The sequence below is a fragment of the Sinohyriopsis cumingii genome, chromosome 9 (assembly GCF_028554795.1).
Source record: "Sinohyriopsis cumingii isolate HCF-2022 chromosome 9, ASM2855479v2, whole genome shotgun sequence".
Classification (NCBI taxonomy): Eukaryota; Metazoa; Mollusca; class Bivalvia; order Unionida; family Unionidae; genus Sinohyriopsis; species Sinohyriopsis cumingii.
This window is the reverse complement of record NC_142969.1, coordinates 93,900,292-93,920,101: the sequence shown is the minus strand read 5'-3', so window position 1 is coordinate 93,920,101 and position 19,810 is coordinate 93,900,292. Positions and strand designations below refer to the sequence as shown.

The 19,810-nt window shown below is 36.0% G+C and overlaps 1 protein-coding gene across 2 annotated transcripts in view; it reads right to left on the bottom strand.

The window, feature by feature from the left end:
• Positions 1 to 440: 440 nt before the first annotated feature.
• The window catches only part of LOC149792268 (uncharacterized), a 69,618-nt gene continuing 50,248 nt past the window's right edge, over positions 441 to 19,810 (bottom strand). For both annotated transcript variants that reach the window (XM_089970810.1, XM_089970809.1), the window contains exons 2-3: positions 7,835 to 8,719; positions 441 to 7,323 (exon numbers count right to left, since the gene is read on the bottom strand). In XM_089970810.1, coding sequence (XP_089826936.1) covers positions 6,310 to 7,323; positions 7,835 to 8,704 — 1,884 coding nt within the window. In that variant the 5' untranslated portion in view covers positions 8,705 to 8,719 and the 3' untranslated portion in view covers positions 441 to 6,309. The remainder of the gene's footprint in view (positions 7,324 to 7,834; positions 8,720 to 19,810) is intronic.

Below are 19,810 nucleotides of genomic sequence, written 5' to 3'. Positions count from 1 at the left end.
AGTGTGATCATTGACTCTGGACTAAAATATTATTTGGGGATTATTGTGAAATCATTCGAAGACGTTTGGACAATGCCATTGTGAAACATCAAGACCGTTGGCAATAAAAACATTCGAAGGTATTGGTACATCAGCACATTCGAGGACCCGAAATTAATTGAGAACACTCTATTCTTTTGGATTTGTGATTAAACGTTTTATATTATTCTGGATTCATAATACTGCAAGCTGCTCTTAAGTTTTTATTTATAATTTAGAGAATTCAATTATTTAAATTGTATGCATTCTGTTGGCTTTTCTTCTTTCTGTTATTTAACTTAAAAGCATATGGAGTCGTAATAATAATATAAACAGAACCAATATTCATTACACATAGGGTGTCCATTTACATCAGATGTTTTGCAACGAGCCAGATAAAGACCACAAAATAATATTAATGATGAATAGGATCAGAAAAAACATTTTATTAACCCAAACAGATATTAGTAAACCGAAAACGACAGGTGAAAACAAAATCAAATATAATAATATTGGCATACTGCACAAGCATGTATCTTATTGTGTTTATAGAAAAACATTACAACATTTGAAAAAAGGCCTTAAGTTAGCTTTCAATTTTATCCCAGAATGACTTGTTTTATTTTTTATTTCGTTTTTATCTGATGTTTGTCAATATAAAATTAGAAACTTTAAAGAAGATTGAAAAGACAGAATCAATTTGTATTGTACCTATTGATGTTGTAAATGAGTATCAATTATGAAAACTTTCTTGTATTTTCTCTCTTATGTTGTGGACTAAATTATTATATTTTACGTTCATCATTCTGTTATAAATTTGTATAGGATATTATTTGATTTGATCTAGTTTTAAGCTGATACTTCTGTGTACAATAATGAACATATATTGGGTCCTTGGTAGAATCACATATAAAATTGTATATATATATATATATATATATATATATATATATATATATATATATATATATATATATCTGCTTGTTACTGTAGATGAAGACAACCAGAATTCATACCAATGTATCCACCTTCAGTATGTAATATAATGTATCAGGTATGAAGTAATTAATTTTTATTTTAAATTTATTTCCGGTTTTGTACTTTTCCCAATTAAATTAGACTAGGAAACACTTGTTCCCACTAAATTTATAAATGTGTGACCTTACACTCTTTACCAGGTCCTGTCAATCATCCCACCCACTAAATATATGTGATCTTAAAACTCTTGACCAGCTCTTGTCAATTATCCAAACCACTAAATATGTGATCTTAAAACTCTCGACTAAATCCTGTCAATCATTGCCTATATCTATCTCCCGTCGGTACTTACTATTTTAGAAACAGTTTCGACTGTCGTGAATTGATTAAGTAGCTTTATGGTTGGTGGTGTTTCGTTAAATTTTGTGTCCTTTGAATTTGTTTTATTTAAACTAATTATCTGACCGATCGTCTGTTAAATTGTTAATTAAAAAAAACTTAAGTTCTTGTAAACTTATTACGTTGACTGTGACTGGTGGTATTTTTTATATTTTATTACTTCTAAAATCATGTTCTTTTAAACTTATCTAGTGACCTTTAAATTTTTAAATGTGAAATCCATTTTTATAATTTATAATTATTTCTCTAAGTTCTTGGTTGAGTTTTGTAAAATGGTTAAAATTCCAAACAAAATATCCTGCGCTTAAATAAATCATTTACATATATATTTTATTTTTTCCTAACGCAATAAGAATTTTCAAAATGTTTTAAGAAGAATCAGTATAATAAATCAATATGAAATTGTTTACAGAACTGCAGTATAAAACATTCAGTCTACCATAAGACAATATACTTATGAGTTACGGTTTGTTGTTGTTGTTGTTGTTGTTGGGTTTAACGCCATTCTTCAGCACATGATAGGCTATAAGCCGAGTCAAACTACAAAGATCATGATCAGCCATTGAATAATGCGCCTGCAGACCAGGGTATATGTTGCCTGTTATATTGAGTACACCTAACAAGCTGCACAGTCCCAGACCTGCCAGCGCATAATTCGAAGGCAGTTCTGGGTCTGTGCGATTTTCATTGGAAAACACTGATAAGTGAGTACGTACGGTATGTTTCGTAAACATGTTCTTGAAATGCCATTAAAATTATGCCATTTAGGACAGCATCATGATAAAAAGTATAAAATATATAGATGAATACAAATTGAATTATGTAAAACTAATATCATATCAAAATAAAATAATACTTAGGCTGGTAACAAATCGACATAATAAAACCAGCACAAATAATTAAATACCAACAACATGACCAGCATCAAGAATAAATATTAAACACCAAAAGGGCCTTTAGTACCAACACACAAAAAAGTATTAAACATCAAAACCAGCATCAGATGATCATTAGAATCAACAGCAGCAACCACTAAATTTGTATAAAACCTAAATGTTATAAGACCTCTGTTCACTGAACATATTTCTATGACATATAAAAGCTACCATTGTAATCATCTAAAAACCATTTTTCTGGACAAAAGAAACATATCACCTAAAACCCAGATGAATCAATTAAGTCACATGAACTTGCACATTTCAATAATGCGTCCATTCAACTTGGAACATAAGATATTGTTAATAGTTTGCATATGTTATTCTCCTAATTAAAAGTATCTGCCAAAAACATAAATTTGGTCTCTAACTGGGTCCTTGGTAGAATCAGATATAAAACTGTAGAGGGAATAAAGCATACTCAGTATAAAAGGGATGTATCAATGTTAAATGGTGATACTTCATTTCCTGCATCATTACAATAAATATCTGTTAATTCTTTAGGTTGAAGAAAATGCATGACATATGCAAAAATATCTCTAAATAAAAAAATAAATTTATCAGAAAATAAAGAAAATTAATCATTGTGTTAATTAGAATAATCTCTCGGTCAGTTTGTAACAGTTGCAAATATAAACATCAAAAATATAGATTAGGAAATGTCGGCATATTATTGCAGTCAAAACCTTGTAGAAGAACATAGTATCGATTGAGAAGAGATCGAATGTGAAGGACCGCTAATATTACCAGAAAAAGGAACAAACATTTTAATGTTCCAATTTATAAAAACCTGATTATTGGCTCAGTTGTACCTTATGCTGACTTTAAAACAGTAAATATATACTAAGGGTACAATACGGAACAAGGCACACCACAACCACCATGTAGTTATTCATATATTGGTGTTCGATGTGACGGTGAAAAAATGAATTAAGTACTATACTGTGGGAGTGCGCTTAGTAGTTTAAACGACGAAATGGAGATGAAGAAAATAGTTTGCTTGAAATATCCAAGTAGTACTAAAGTGTCAGATGAAAATAAAACTAATTTAACTGTTGCAACAGTTTCCCATAAATGTTTCATGGAATCAGCCGATGAAAAGATTAAAGTGCACTGCCGTATAGTCTACGACTTAAACGGTCTCCAAAAGGAACTAAAGTTCAAGCAGCGATCTTAAAGGATATGATGGACAATGAGATTTACAGCTATCGGAAAATCAACAACAAATGGAAAACAGCATGTATATGAAATAATATGGAAAACAGATATTATTTAGTACTGGCCAGCTACACTTTATTGACTCGTTACAACAACCTAATCGCAGTTTGGATGAACTGTCATTCAGTCTGTATAAGGGGCATTTTAGGAAGTAAATTTAATGACCAAGATAAACTTGAATTATTAACTAAGAAAAATCTTTATACATCGGATCATGTAATTATCGTTATGGTTCGGAAATGATTCAGTTTTGACCACTTTCTAAATTTAAGTGGATTTCAGGAGATAAATTGCTAGATTACGTTTCTGATTATTCTTAACAAATCTATCTATTAGAGGCTGATTTGGATTACCCTGGGGATCTACAAGATGCACATAACAGCTGTTCATTAGCTATTGAAGCACCGCTAATGAGTAATGGTTAAGTACTAAATTAGAAAAAGATCTAAAGAGTAAATGCATTGATTGTGATAAAATAGTACTAAATTTACTAAATAAACATAAATACATACCGGGTAGTTATTTACAGAAATTAAAACGTATACACAAGCATTTGCATGCAAGTAGCAAAGATGTTGATGGTAACAGGGATTTAAACAAGAAAAATTGATTACTAATTATAGTTAATTAAAAGCTAATCAAAGGTCAGAATTTGAGAGAGATCTTCATGCTATTCAGTAACTCAGTATTTGGGAAAACAATGGAGAACCTAAGAAAAAGCATTAATGTTGAGCAAGATTGGTCTAATGAAACTGATAAAAGTGTGCGACTAGTAGCAAATCCTGGATTTATCTCAAATTATTATAATAACAAAATGAACTTAAAGAAATAATGTTCTATTATTGTATACTGTATGATACAACTGATTATCAGAGTTATCATCCTTTACAGAGTACATTATATGATACAATTATCCTTTAATAGTACATTATATCATACAACTGATTATCAGAGCTATCATCCTTTACAGAGTACATTATATGTTACAATTATCCTTTACATAGTACATTATATCATACAACTGATTATCAGAGCTATCATCCTTTACAGAGTACATTATATGAAACTAGTGGTTATCAGAGTCATCATGTTATACACAATACAACAAATTAAAACGTTGTAGGAAAATTTACAGTTGAATGTATTCGAAAACAGTAATATAATTTACTGATTTTAAACCTAAAATGTATTCATTTAGTCGGTGAAAAACAAAATAATAAAGCCAAATGTGTTTCAAGACCAATTGTTAAAATAAATAATTGAATCATGCACGCTGGCGGAAAAAAATCACGATTTCAAAAAGTAGATTTGGAATACATTATGTATACTATTAAAAATGTTAGATATAACATGGGTTTACACAGGCTAAACAAAGCAAGTTTGTTGCCCTTGGATACAACACAGATTTATCAGAGAAGACTACTACTAATTCTTATGGAAACAAAAGAAAGTGTTTGCTAAGTAAGTAGTTTGTTAGAATCACTTTATGAGTAAGATAAATCTATGCAATTGTGACTTTATTTATAATATGAGTAACATTAATATATTTAGTTTCAACTTGCCATATAAGATTCTTTCTTGCTAGTAATATGAGTACCATTATTCTATGGAAAATAAATTGGACTCACAATTTAAACATACAGCAAATTTTGTGTTAACTCTATATATAATTACCAAGATAAAAGTTTTTAATTTAATGTTACATAAACTGAAATATGGCATCCTAAAAATTCATCATATTCTTTGATTCTGAAAAGTGTTTAAAAGCCTTTCATTGCTACAAGTACCTGTATAATGTGCTCTTAAAAGCAACTATCCTTATCTGTTAATAACAAATCCGAAAAAATGAAAACTATATACAGAAAATAAAAAATAAAAATATTAAAAACAAATATAAATTCATCCCCCAAAAAAATAATAAAACTTATGGGTATCTTAAATAAACAAAACCTAACAAACATAAAAGAATCTAAAAATGAAACGTCTTAAAATTCTTCAAAATATACGCGATTCCAAAATCCAAAATGACAGTATTCCATACTCCAGAAATAATAACTATATTTAGAAGAAGAAAAAGAAATTCCAAAACTTAGATTTATTTCATGGTGTTTATTGTAATCATGTCCTTACGTGTTGTCCAATGGTGTAAAGCACTTAGAGGTTCGAAACATTAGGTTCCATACAAAGTTCTCAATATTATAGTTATTATTATTATTATTATTATTATTATTATTATTATTTTAATAATTACCCAACAATCAAACAAATATAGAAACTCCAAAGATATAAAATCCATAAAACTGAAAATATAAAAAAAACCAAAATATAAAAATTGTAAATGTGAAAAATATTAACTCCAAAACTGAAAATGTATAATCTGAAAATGACAAATAAGCAATCCAAATGTGAAAAAACAACAATAATCCAACGACGAAAATTATTAAATCCAAAAATATGAAGTAGCGATAAAATATACATGTGCTATCACTCTTATTTTACAACTACTTGCACCTCAGACCCCACATTGTCTACCATTTCTACTAACCGGGATTGTCTAAAATTAAATTGGCTGCAAGTTTACCCATGTAAGGCATTCATACTATCCAAAAAAGATAGCCCAACAATATAATGAAGCAGTCATATGAACCAAATTCATACATGTAAAGCTGAAAGTGATTATATTGCGAGAAATTCAACTACAAGCACATTTTAAGGGTTTCACGTTGTACGAAAGAATATCGAAATAAAATCACATTCCAAATTATTGGATGTGAACATTATGCTGCTTCTTGAAGAAGATATCGATATCTTTGGCAATCGGACGTTCTCTTGGATTGAAGCTCCAGCACAATCGTATCATCTTTTGAACCGCACGATCGATTTTTATGTTGATAGGAAACTCGGGAACTTCTCCATATTCGCCGACGTGCTTTCGCAGTTGGGCATAAGTAAAGTCGTAAAAGGGTTCTTCTTCACAGATAACTTCATAAATGATCAGGGACAAGGAGTAGGCATCGGCACGCATCATACCTCTTGCCGACAACCGCTCTCCACGCAGTACTTCTGGGGCAGAATATCTTGGTGTGCCAACATTACGTGCAAGCTCTTCGGAACCAGACACAGACGTTTCTGTGTTAGCTTTAATCATGCTGAGGCCAAAATCAGTGATTTTAGCTACACATGTTTCCCCAGACACGAAGTCCAACAATACATTCTGAGATTTCAAATCACAGTGGGCAATGTCATGCTCGTGGAGATATTCAAGACCGCTGCAGGTTTGCCTAATTATCTCCAAACGCTCTTCCTCTGAGAAATCTATTTCCTCATTCATGTGCAGTGCATCAAACAAGCTCATTGGCATGTACTCCATGACAATGCTGAGGTTTGGGGTCTTGGTGCAAGCACCGATGAACTTAACAATGCATGGATGATCCAACCCACAAAAAATAGTGATCTCATCCATAAATTCTTGTAACCTTCTTTTGGACACCCGCTGAAGTCGAAGCTTTTTCACAGCTACAACTGATCCTTCCCATTGGGCAAAGTAGACATCACCGAACCCGCCTTGACCAATCTTTCGTCCCAATTCAATGTCCTCAAATTGGATCACAACTCCAGAATATTCCTCCAGAATTTCAGCTTTAGTTTTGGGAGGTTTGTTCTCATTTTGTTCTTGTGCCCACGTCATTTCTTCCAGCTTCCGATTAATCAGGCTCAAGGCAATCTCCAGAGCATATGGATCTGTGTCATAACCTTCCTCATAGTCCTCATCGTACTGGAATTTTAAAAAAAATGTAAATGAAAGCATGGTGAATATGATGCTTTTACGGAACCTTACAATGTTGATTTAGTCAGCATTCTAAATTAGTGTACATTTGTCTCTCTGACACAGTCTGTCCATGTTATTAAACAGGAACCATTCTAAAACCAGACACATGAATAATCTATGCATATCGCTGTCTCGCGACCACAGTAATCTTCCACTGATACAGCCACAGTTCTTTCGCTAATAAGACCAACACGTGCTAAAAATACTGGTTGCCAAAACCTGGTCATTGGTCTTTCCAGCTTTTCCACTTCATTTAAAAATGAAGTCATTAAATATATGATTAAGTGTACAAACACTTACTGTACTTCTTGAGTTGTCAAAGAAACAAATTATTGCAGCTGTATTTATGTCATTAGACCCTGACATTAAGCCAAGCAAAGCATTATTATTATTATTATTATTATTATTATTATTATTATTATTATTATTTGCTACCAATAGATAATTGTAAACATACCGTGTCATTCTGATAGTGCCTCATGATTTCCTGTGCAGCTTGGACCTTTTTACTCTTCCTTGATGAGGGCATGCTGCCACGTGGTTTGCCAACCCGTCCGTGGGATCGATTGAAAGAGTTATCAACATACACCTTGTTTTGTATGGAGACTCCAGATTCTGATTTTGCTCCGCTAAAAGAAAGGACAGCCGTCCCTAAAGGCTTCCCAACCCTGCCAAGTCTCCTGTTTAATTTATTATCCTTGTATAACCTTACATGGGGAGATATGGCTATGGAACTGTTTCCGATACCAGAATCTTTTTTGTTGGATCGGGAAGTGCCTCTCTTGGAAACAACCATAGAGCCTTTCTCCAGACCAGCTCTGCCAATTCGGCGATTGTAGGCATTGTCAGCATATGTTTCTGTTGAAGGTTGTACATCTTTGGTTCGTGAAGAGTCACTCTTAGAAACCACCATGGTACCATGCTCCATCCCAACTCTACCATGTCGACGGTTATAAGCATTATCTACATATTCTTTAGTGGAACCTCCACCACTCGAGTGCCTGGATGTGCTATCTGAGGTTCCTCTGCTATAAGAAGTCCTCCCACCACTGGAACTACCATTCGAAACAACCATGCTTCCATGTTCCATCCCAACTCTACCCAGGCTCCTGTTGTAGGAATTGTCCACGTAGGTTTTTGGACTGCTCACGCCAAATGATGAGGAAGCTCCACCACCAGAGGACCCAGATGCCCCACTGGATGAACCGACTCCACCAAAACTACTTCCACCACCAGAACTACTTCTTGAAACTACCATGCTACCATGATCCATCCCAACTCTACCCAGGCTCCTGTTGTACGAATTGTCTACGTATTGTTTTGACATTTTGACAGATTATACCTAGAGAAAGAAAGAAAGGCTGTAAGCACATGACCTTCGTGACCTTCATATTATACCTGCCTACTTTTAATTCTTATTATGTTTATTCTACTGATGAAGTCAGGTAAATATCATAAATCCTGTTCTGCAAGTCAGGTTGGTGTCGTCAAATATTGGTCTATCCTGTCCACAGTTTGGACCATGTTATATATTAGCCTATGTGGTGAAGTCTCATAAATTCAGACAAATTTAAAGCTATTTGGTTTGAAAAGGATTGTATTGTGCTAAAGACCTAATATCTAGATGGTATACAGTTGGAGTAGGAATGGATTTAAGAGCCATATGATCTACACAATGCATTCCACCTCTTTGAAGTATTGGAAAGGAATGCAGTAGTTTACTTGTCTAAGTTAATCAGTATCAGAAACAACATTTAGAACAATCTCCACGGCAAATCCCTATACAATTAACTATATGTACCCATTCCTTCTGTTCTAGACCTAGGTCCCGTGTTAATAACCATAAATTTGAAGCATATATAATCTGAGTTTCGTCTCATCTGTCAGCAGATTAAATATATAAGGAATTATATACTTATGATTTCTGAGAAAACAAATCATATTCCTAACAATTACATGAAGGTATTTCTCGATGAAAGGTCGTTCAAGTTTGCTAAGCCAGATAGTAAACAGTTATCCTATGCCAACACCAACTAGTTTCGGTGAATTCCAATATTTCAATAGGCAATGGACTCTGACACTACACCCAACCATAGAAGTCCAAATATTTAAATAATGGGGTGGGAAGCGTGTGATGAAACTCAGATTATAACATGTGCTATGCGTTCTCCTGTTAGATAAAGACACGAAAAGTTTGGTTCAAAACATTTTCAAAAATGTCACGGTAATATAAATTCTTGATCCTGACCTAAAAGAAACCCATATGCCAACTGTTTTGTGAATTCCATCTAACTGAAAACGACAATTATAGACAGGTGGGCATACATAGCCGATTAGTAATCGATTTAAAGCATCTTATAACCTCATATTATCATCATTCATATTGTAACGTGGCTCTAAACAACGATGAGTAAAACAGTAAGTAAATACTTCACCTGACATGCTAATTTTGATAGTTCCAGGTATGTACTTATTCTGATAGTCACTGATGTGTACTAATTCTAACAGTCTCAGGTATGTACTTATTATAACGGTTACAGGTATGTATTTATTCTGATAGTCACTGACATGTCGCTGATATGTACTGATTCTAAAGTCACATGTATGTATTTATTCTGATAGTGGCATGCATGTACCTATTCTGACAGTTATAGGTATGTCCGTATTCTGACAATCACTGGTATATAACAAATATATACATTAATAACACCGCTTCAGCTCTAGACTCATACGAATCTATATCAGATGGGATAAGGCAGGTCATTTACAATCGAAACTCTAACTCTAAAAAATAAATCAGTATCAGGTGGCTTAAACCCCAGTCATCATGCCATCCCGCACCAGGTAGGCATGATTAGTGCTTATCGTCAATAAGAAACAGCCATTTCTAGACTCAAAATTAGATAAATAAGGTGGTCAAAGCTCCCAAAACTATCCGCTGCACATTGCGTTATATCTAACCAAAATACTAGAACATTATGACTCAATTTAGTTACTGAAAGGTGGCAAATACCCAAGCCATTAGCCCTCACCGTCCCCATCGACCGCACAAAGAGGAACTAAAATTAATTACAAAAGTACAGGACCCTAATTATTAACAGACATCGCTTACCTGCTTTGACCCGGATGAATCATATCAAAGACTTTTAAAAAAATAGCACTAACAGCTAAAATCCAAATCACACACACACAGTCGGAAAAATCAACCCCACAAATATGTGTTGTTACTGATATACGATGTTGTGGGTCTGATGTCACCTGTTCACTAAAATGTGCAATTTTGCTCATGCAAATAGCAGCAGAGAGGGTGAACAGACCTTTCGCTAGAACGTCATTTTTGAAAAAATAAAGCTTCTTACCAAAAATGAAAATATAAAGTCAATAACGCCAAACCTAAGCTTCTAACAAACCGAGAGTTTCTCTAATTGGGTTAGTTTATTTTGTTACTAAAATTTTATTGTTGGTTTTCTTTATTTTTAAGTATGCGCGCATGTTTACCTGCCGGAAGCTGCTTCAATTAAATAATTATTATATCAACGGAATATATTATCAAAACTTATACGATTTATTGTTATAAAGTCATGTGGAGTAGATTCTATTTTTGAAAAGAAGTTTTTAAATCTGATTATTTCCATATCTCCGCTGCACCAAGTCTGATGAATATTTCTTAGTGTATGTGTGTCGCTTCCGTTAAATACAACTAAATTTTTGCAATTATCTCTGATCACGTTAGGTATTTGTGTATATCGCTGAGTAACATAAATCACATCAGTATTGTTATGTCTTCCTCGAGAAAATATCCGAGTTGGATTTGATTGTTTGTCCAGCATCACGTCATCGTATACAACTAAATTATCACTAAATCCATCGTCATCTACAGATGGGGCTTCATCAATATCGGTGATAAAATTAATAATATCATTACCATCTTCGTCCAACAAGTTTGCATTTTCATTAAAATCTTTAAGTACAATGTAGCATCTCTGATCATCTACAGATGGAACTACCACAACTACCTTATCCCACTTGAGCATCTCATTATCAATTTAATTAATAATTGCGTTTTTCTAGACCCGGATGGACCTCTTAAGCAGCAGGGAAGTTCTACAGACCAGACGGTTCCGCCAAAATAAAGCCTCCTACGAGAACTTTCTCCGTAGAAGCCTCAGAAAGCAGAAATAAAGCTTCCTACGAAAATTAATTTGCGTAAAATCCCCCCAGAGTGCAATTTTTGTGTGCAAATTCTATCATCACGGACAAGGAAAAAACATAACTTTTCGGGGGGGGGGGAATTTATTCTGGTGTCAGTGGAGTTTGCAAAGATTTGGCTGCGGATCCTAATTTTACCTCGCATTAAAACAATATAGTTGAAAATAATATGAGTCGGAAAGCTAGTAGAGTTGGAGAACCTCATTCTGCCAGATTAGCGCGAGAAGAATTAGCGGCAGTAAAGAAGCTCATCCCGGCAAAACAATTATTTAAGAAAAAAGTTCGTGATTACGAAGATTCTCAATATCATCTTGGTGAGATATCGTCAAAGTTGTTGAGTCCAGTCACTGGAGCAATCGAACAGGTCGCATACGGTGACGAAAAGAAAGATAAGGAACTTAGGAAGCGGGGGCTTATTCCTATGACGAGAGACATCGAGCAACACACTCGATTGTTGCCGGAACGAATAGTACAAACACGAGCACAAGCACGAGCACAAGCACAAGCATAACGAGAACAAGCACGAGCACAACGAGAACAAGAACAACTAGAACAAGCACAACGAGAACAAGAACTAGCACAAGCACAACTAGAACAAGAACAAGCACAAGCACCAGAAGATAGGATGGAGCGGTATTTGGAGGAATTAAGGGAAGAACAACAAGCGCAACAGGCACAACGAGAACGAATAAAAGAGGAGGAGGAAGAACAACTAAAAGAGGAGGAAGAAGAAGAACAACTAAAAGAGGAAGATGAAAAACAACTAAAAAAAGAAGAAAAAGAGGCGAAGAAAACCGATCCTATCGCGAATATAAAGGATAAATTTAAGGACGTTGGCTTTTTAACCATAAAAATGGAAATAGACAAAATTGATTTTAAGGATACTGAAGATCTTGCGTATTTTGCAAAACGTAGCTTCGATAATAGAAATAAATATTTGACTAACGAAGGACAAAATTATTATAATTCACGAGAAAAATGGTTCAAAGCAATATACCGAATAAAGTATAATTTAGCCCAGGCCAGGGGGGCACCATTTTACCAGTTTGAAACTTATGCAAAAGAGGCGATTACGGGAGAATTGGAGGAAACTTCTAGAATTTATAGGACAAAACCCGAGGATGATTTTACACTACCCGGGCTTAAAAAATTAAGTGAAGGCAACCTATTTGAAATTGCCAAATACGGTTACAGCGAAAGGGGTAAATATTTGGCCCCCAGATTTAAATATACCGCCGAGGAATGGGTTCCAGCTGTGTTTTTTGCTGTGAGGGGGGATAATGTCGATCCATATCTTCCAAGTTACCAAAAATTCAAAAAGGCGGTGAGAGAATTAGGCGAAGAAAAAGAAGAACCAGAAGAAGAGGAAGATATATTTCAGGGGTGGGAAAGTAGTCCAGAACCAAAGACAGGAACCGGATATACCATTTGCCCTGACAGCGTTGTCAACGACGTGTCTCGCCTCGAAGTATTAATCGGAGGAAAACGAGCCGGAAATAACTCCCGTGAAATAATCAACGAGGCCTCAGATATTTGTCAGCGATTATTCCGTGGTGGCATCATCGACTCTCACATTTACAAAGAACTTGTCGATGAGCTCATCGATTAAAATAACACAATTGAAATAACATGATTGTTCACAAACATCAGCGCAGACCCAAGCAGGTCCGCGTAGTTAACTCTCGATTACCCGTATACAAATATATTCACGGCAATGGACTCGGCGATATCATTGGAAGTCTCGTTACACGAGTAATACCTAAAATCGGACCCACGATCAAACAGTTCGCGTCAAAAGCAATAGGAAAAATCGGCGAGACTGTCGTTTCTGGTATCGGTAATTTGGCCAGCAAAGGCTTCAATGTTGTCAAAAGTAAAATATCAAATTTAATGCGTAAAAAACAGCCCGTCAAATTACCTAGCACTAGAGAAATGCCACCAGAAATTAGCAAAACCATAAACGACGCGGCAAATAAAAAAATAAACGACCTAGCAAGGGAAGTTGCTAAGACAAATCTAGCGCAGGAAGTTGCTAAGACAAATCTAGCAAATGAAGTTGCTAATACAAGTTTTATTTCAGGCAGTGGTCTTCGTTTTAGATGATATTCTTAATAATAAATGTTCGCACAAGTGTCAAATGAAGTATTTGACATGGACGAGCCTGTAGGCAGGGATACATCAGTACGAGATTTCCAGTATTTCTCATATTCTGCAGTTGAACCAAATACAAATAATCGCTTGGAAATTCAAGTCCACGATACAACACGATATTTTCTTCCATCTGAGGCATATTTCGAAGTTATCGGGGAAATCGTTAAAACGGATAATACCGCCTATGGAGAAGAATTTAGAGTTGGATTTGTTAACAACGGTATTATGGCATTATTCAAGAACGCTACTTACATGATCGACGGAAGAGAGATTGAGTCAATTACCAATGATGTTGACTTAGCAACAACGATAATAGGCCTAGCGAGATACTCGGATGATTTTACTAGATCAGCTGGCCCTAGCATGATGTTTGCCAAGGATAATACTGATCGTCCTGAAAGTAGGCCGTTCCTTATCAGACAACCCAACAATCGCGACGCTCCTAATCCTGCTCCCGCTGCTATCGAAAATATGATCATTAAAACTTACCCTGATTATAATCTCGGATTTACCACGCGAAAGTCTATGCTATCACCAGGTAGAAGAAGATTTTCTTGTGCTATTCCGTTATCTCATATATTCGGATTTTGCAGGCATTTCAGGAAAATTATCTACGGAGCAAAACATACCGTTTCGTTTGTTAGAAAGGAAAATAGCAACGATGCTATCTGGCGAGAAGGTGCCGTCGATTATGATACCGGTGTGATAGGTCCCAATGACGCCGCGAATAATAACGGCCAGGTAATATTACTAAGATTTACCTTGTGGATGCCAGCGATAACTCCGTCAATAATCGAGGAAGAAAAATTATTATCATTCATGAATCAAGGTGGTAAATCTGTCATGTCATGGCTGACAACAACAACAGATTCCACAACTACCAATATTAACGGTGATTATACCTGGCGCATTGCATCGCAGCAAGGTACCTCTGCACCTAGGCATATCTTTATCGCGTTTTTGCGTACCGAAAGATATCATCAACTATACAGTCACATGATATTTGATCGCATTGGAGCAACAAATGTGTCGTTGAGAGTAAACGGCCAACAAGAACCATCCGAGGAAATATCAATTGATTTTGAAAATCATTCGACGGCCCGTGCGTATCATCGATTGCTAAGTTTCATGGGTCGCGATCAAAATATCGATACCGGATTGCAAATATCACAGTTGGATTTTAATAAATTTTATCCTATCTATTACTTTTCCTTGGAACATCTCGACTTGGTAAAACAATCAGTTGTCGATATCCATTTCAAAGCCAGAATTAACACAGGCGGAATTAATCACAAGGTAGTCGCGGTGATCCTCAGCGATAGAACAATGATATTGGAAGGCATCAGTGGTAGAATGAGAGTCATCGATGCTCCTGTAGAGAAAATGTGACAAATTCTAAATTTAGATTAAGCGGTTATTAATATGCCATACGAGCACGTCAGCGTAACTCTGACCCCAGGTCAGATAAAAAAGCTCCAAACAGCAACAGCAAAGCGAAGTGGTATGAAATTAACCTTGAAAAACGATCAAATTCACGGTGGGCCTAACAAACTATCGCTAACTAGAGGTCAACGTGAACGATTTACCAGAGCCAAATCAGCGAATTCCGGTGTTCATGTGAGTCTCTCCATAGGCGCAATCAGAGATATGGTCAAAACAGGCGGATTTCTTCCTTTAATATTACCTTTATTAGGCGGTCTAGTATCAGCCTTGGGTGGATTCGCAGGCAAAAAAATAATAGAAAAAGTTACAGGAGGACGATACGGTAAAAAAAAATATCATCGGGGATCCGGCCTAAGATTAGGACGACCTCCCATGTACGGATCCGGCCTAAGATTAACACGCCCCTATCAAATTTAGATCTAATCAACGAAGCAAAGAAAAAAAAAATAAGGTTTTTCAGAGGCGTGTTTATGCGAGATCAACTACCAGAAAAACCAAACCCTACCGAAACAGGAATAATTAACCTCGATGAAAATACCGGCCCTGGTACGCACTGGGTTGCCTACGCGATTAATCCTCGCGAGGTTATTTATTTTGACTCGTATGGATTAGCACCACCAAACGAATTTATCAAATACGTGTCTTTGTTGAAACTTCCGATTTGGTATTCGACGCTTCCTACGCAGACATTAACAGATCCACCAATATGCGGCCCAGAGTCAATTAACGTCCTCGATGCAATTTCAAAATCATCCGGTCCTTATCACAAAATTTTATTTGAATATACCGTAGATAAATATCATGGTTGACATTTACGGCAGATCCCTCTTCAGGAAGGAAAAGGAAAAGGAAATAGATGGCGTCGATGTATCAAAATTCGCAACCAAGAGCGATATTAACAATCTCCTATCGTTGTCAGAGATAGATCCTGGCGAAATTGCTATTTTTCAAAATACCGAAGGGCGATTACAAACTAGCAATGTCAAAATAGCTGATATTATCAAGCGAGATGAATATAACGAACGCATCGAGCAGTTTACTCGCTTGTCAGATTCGGTAACAAAATCCATCGCTGACGTCACTGATCTTATCGCGAAGTTACCATCGAAGGCCAATATCGAAGATGTAGAAAAATCCGACAAAGAACTATCAGCGGCGTTGCTTCTAAAGGTCGATAAGGCAGCCTACGACGATGCTCAAGACAAATTGACAAAACGACTCAACAAGCTAAATAATGATCTTAAAAAACTCGACGATGCCTTGAGTAAACTTAGCAAAAAAGTTGACGAGAATATAAAAAAATCCACTGACACTTCATTCGTCGCGGATCAACTAGTAAAGAAAAAAGTTGATCAAGAATTGCACGATGACCTCAGCGATAAGGTAGGAAAAATCAGCGAGGATATCACCAAGATTTTTGCTGATGTTACCGAAATAAAAACCACAATGGAACAGAAAGGCGATAAAGTACTATATGACGATCTTAGCAGGAAAACAAAGAAAATAAACGAGGATATTGCCAAAATCAACAAAGATATTGAAGCGGTACGTGGATTATCGCGTCAAGGTGCCTACGACGATCTTACCGAGAAAACAAAATCCATCAACGAGGATATCGCCCAAATCAACAAAGATATTGAAGCTGTACGTGTATTAACATATCAAAAAGTCGATAAAACATCACATAACGACCTCAGCGAGAAAACAAGAAAAATCGACGAGGATATTACTAAAATCAGCGTAGATATTGACGTGATGCGTGAATTAGTGAGTCAAAAAGTCGATAAAACATCACACGACGAGAAAACAAAAAAAATTAGCGATGATATTAACGCGGTACGCCAAATCGTAAACGAAAAAGTCGATAAAACATCACACGATGACCTCCACGAGAAAACAAAAAAAATCAGCGAGGATGTTACTAAAATATCCGAGGAAACCTCCACGGTGCGCCAAATCGCAAATGAAAAAGTTGATAAAACATTACACGACGACCTCTACGAGAAAACAAAATCCATCAACGACGATATTGCTAAAATTAAAGAACATATTAACGTTGAACTCGAACTAGCACGTCAAAATGCCGATAAAAAATCTAACGACATCATCAATGAAATAAAAAGAGTCGTCGAGCTTGTTAACAGTATCGACGATAGAAACACCTTGACATACAACCTGGCGAATAAAAAAGTCGATACATCAGTGTACGACGGAGAAATTCGGGATTTGCGCGCGAAACTTCTTGACGCAGACGCAAAAATTTACAACAAGGTCGATTTCCAATTTTTCATCACAAGAGTTACCGAAATCGAAACAAAAATATCACCGTTGAATCTTCCAAAATTGACTCGGTTTTATGTGCCGGATCAGGTGGTAACAAAGAATCTTCCTTGTTGTTTAACATTTGTGTTGCGGTCAGAGAATATCACCTGGACACCCGAGAACGACACTTTTAACTTTACTTCGCCAATTCAGGGTGTATACCGAGTATATATTATTTCGGGGGCAACAAAATTTAACGTGACGGCCGATCATCATGAAATTTATGAATACCATCCTGGATTTTTCGTTATTTCCATAGGCGAAAATAACACTGAAACTTTTAAACTAACGCCACCGGATAGAACCACCACCGGACCAGTGTATTATTTTGTAATTTTCGAATATTTATCCACGTGGACTGCGGTTAGTCAATATAAACCAGCTGTTGATCAATCCGAACAAAACGAAGACGATCAACCCGGACCAGTCGCAGTTGCCGAGGTAGAAAAACCCCAACCAGCTAAAGTTGGAAAACCAATTGTCAGGGCTCCAATTTCAATTGGCTAGATAAATAACTAATAAATGACCGCATCGGATTACCGTTACAATCAGGCGCGATCATGGCAGGATTCGCTAAAAAAACTCCTTGACGATTATCAGATAAAAATAAAGAAATACCAGCGTAGATTAGTTACCATTGATGTTGCTGTGTACGCCGTATCCGCGGTAGTTGCCGGCGCGGGAATAATTTTATCCGCGGTAACAACAATCGCGCCAATCGTAGCAACAATAATAATCTCGTCAACAACGACAATCGCTGGTGTTCTCAATATCATTGCGAAAAAGATATCCTCATGCACGAGTGAGAAATTATCTTTGTACAAGAATAAACTATCCCAGGTCAACGACGCGTATTCAAAATTATCATCGCTGCTTTCGGAGAGTCTCAACGATGGCGTTATCTCCGATCTAGAATTTTCTTCGATGATCAGCATCTACTCGGAGATTGAACAAATGAATATTAATAATGTCCGAACTAACTCAGATCGTGACAAACACGACTCCGCCGACAACAACGTTAATATCGCTAAGTTCAACCAATCCAGAATTTAACGTCGATTTTCCAACACCAATTAGCGTCAAGGAAGTGGCATTAATACAACTACGCGTTTACAACAGCTGGCCTAATATCAGATCAAAATCATTCGGTAGATTATTGTCAAATAATTCACTTGTTATCGCTAATAAAAAACGCGCCGATGGAACTCCCGATTGGTTCACTGTTAGTATACCAACAGGCAGTTACGAAATTGAGCAGCTGGATAAGGAGTTTACCAACAGGATATCGAATATAACAGGCGATGCTACTCCAGGAATAAAGATATCTGCGCATGAACCAACGCTATCGTCGATCATAGAAGTGAAATCGCCGTATATGGTAGATATTTATCATTCGTCGATTAGGACCGTATTGGGTTGGCCTGAAATTCCACCTGGGGAGATAATAACACCAGAACCAAAAAAAGAAGATTTTATCAGCGACAAAAAAGACTATCACGGAACCAGCTTAAACTACATCGACAAATATAAAAAAACAGAAGGAAGCCTCGATTTTTCTTCAGGATCCGTGTATATGCTGGATTTGTTCGAGGATAGTATTAAATTATTGTTTGGTGAAATTATTAACGAATACGAGAAACAAAAAAATTTATTAGATCATTTTTTCCAGGAGTGCATATTTAACGTACAAACCTCATGTAACGAAATTACCATAACAGTAGAGCGAATAAATAAATTAGCCGCTCATATGGAACTCATTAACAAACTAGCGACGGAAAATATACAAAACAGCGCGGTTTTTGGTATTGGTTATATTATTACGGCATTCATGCAAAGACATAACTTAACCGAGAGGACACTGCTAAATTACAAATTTCCCGGTTATAACGTTGATGGAATGAGAAAGTTTGTCACTGATACCACTGATAAGTTATTTCCTAAATTGCATGATGCGTGGACTCAGAAAAAATTACAAGCAGAATCGGTCCTGAAGCATGACAACGACGGAGTTGGGCAAGGACGTCATATTTCGCCTGGTATCGTTAATATAACGGAAGTAATTGCGGTTTATCTTCATGCGGATGTTGTCGAGGGCAGCTACAATGTTGATCCGGCCGTGTCGAAGGCGCAGCAGGGATTTATCTTGTATTCGTTTTCTCCTAGCGTCTCTCCGGGATATTTGATAATAAAAGAGCCAGTGAATCCGTTTTATCTGCGATGTCATAATCGATTATTATCAAGGATAAATTTCAAACTAACGAATCAAAATGGACATTTACTTGATATACGCGGAGAAACATTAAGTATC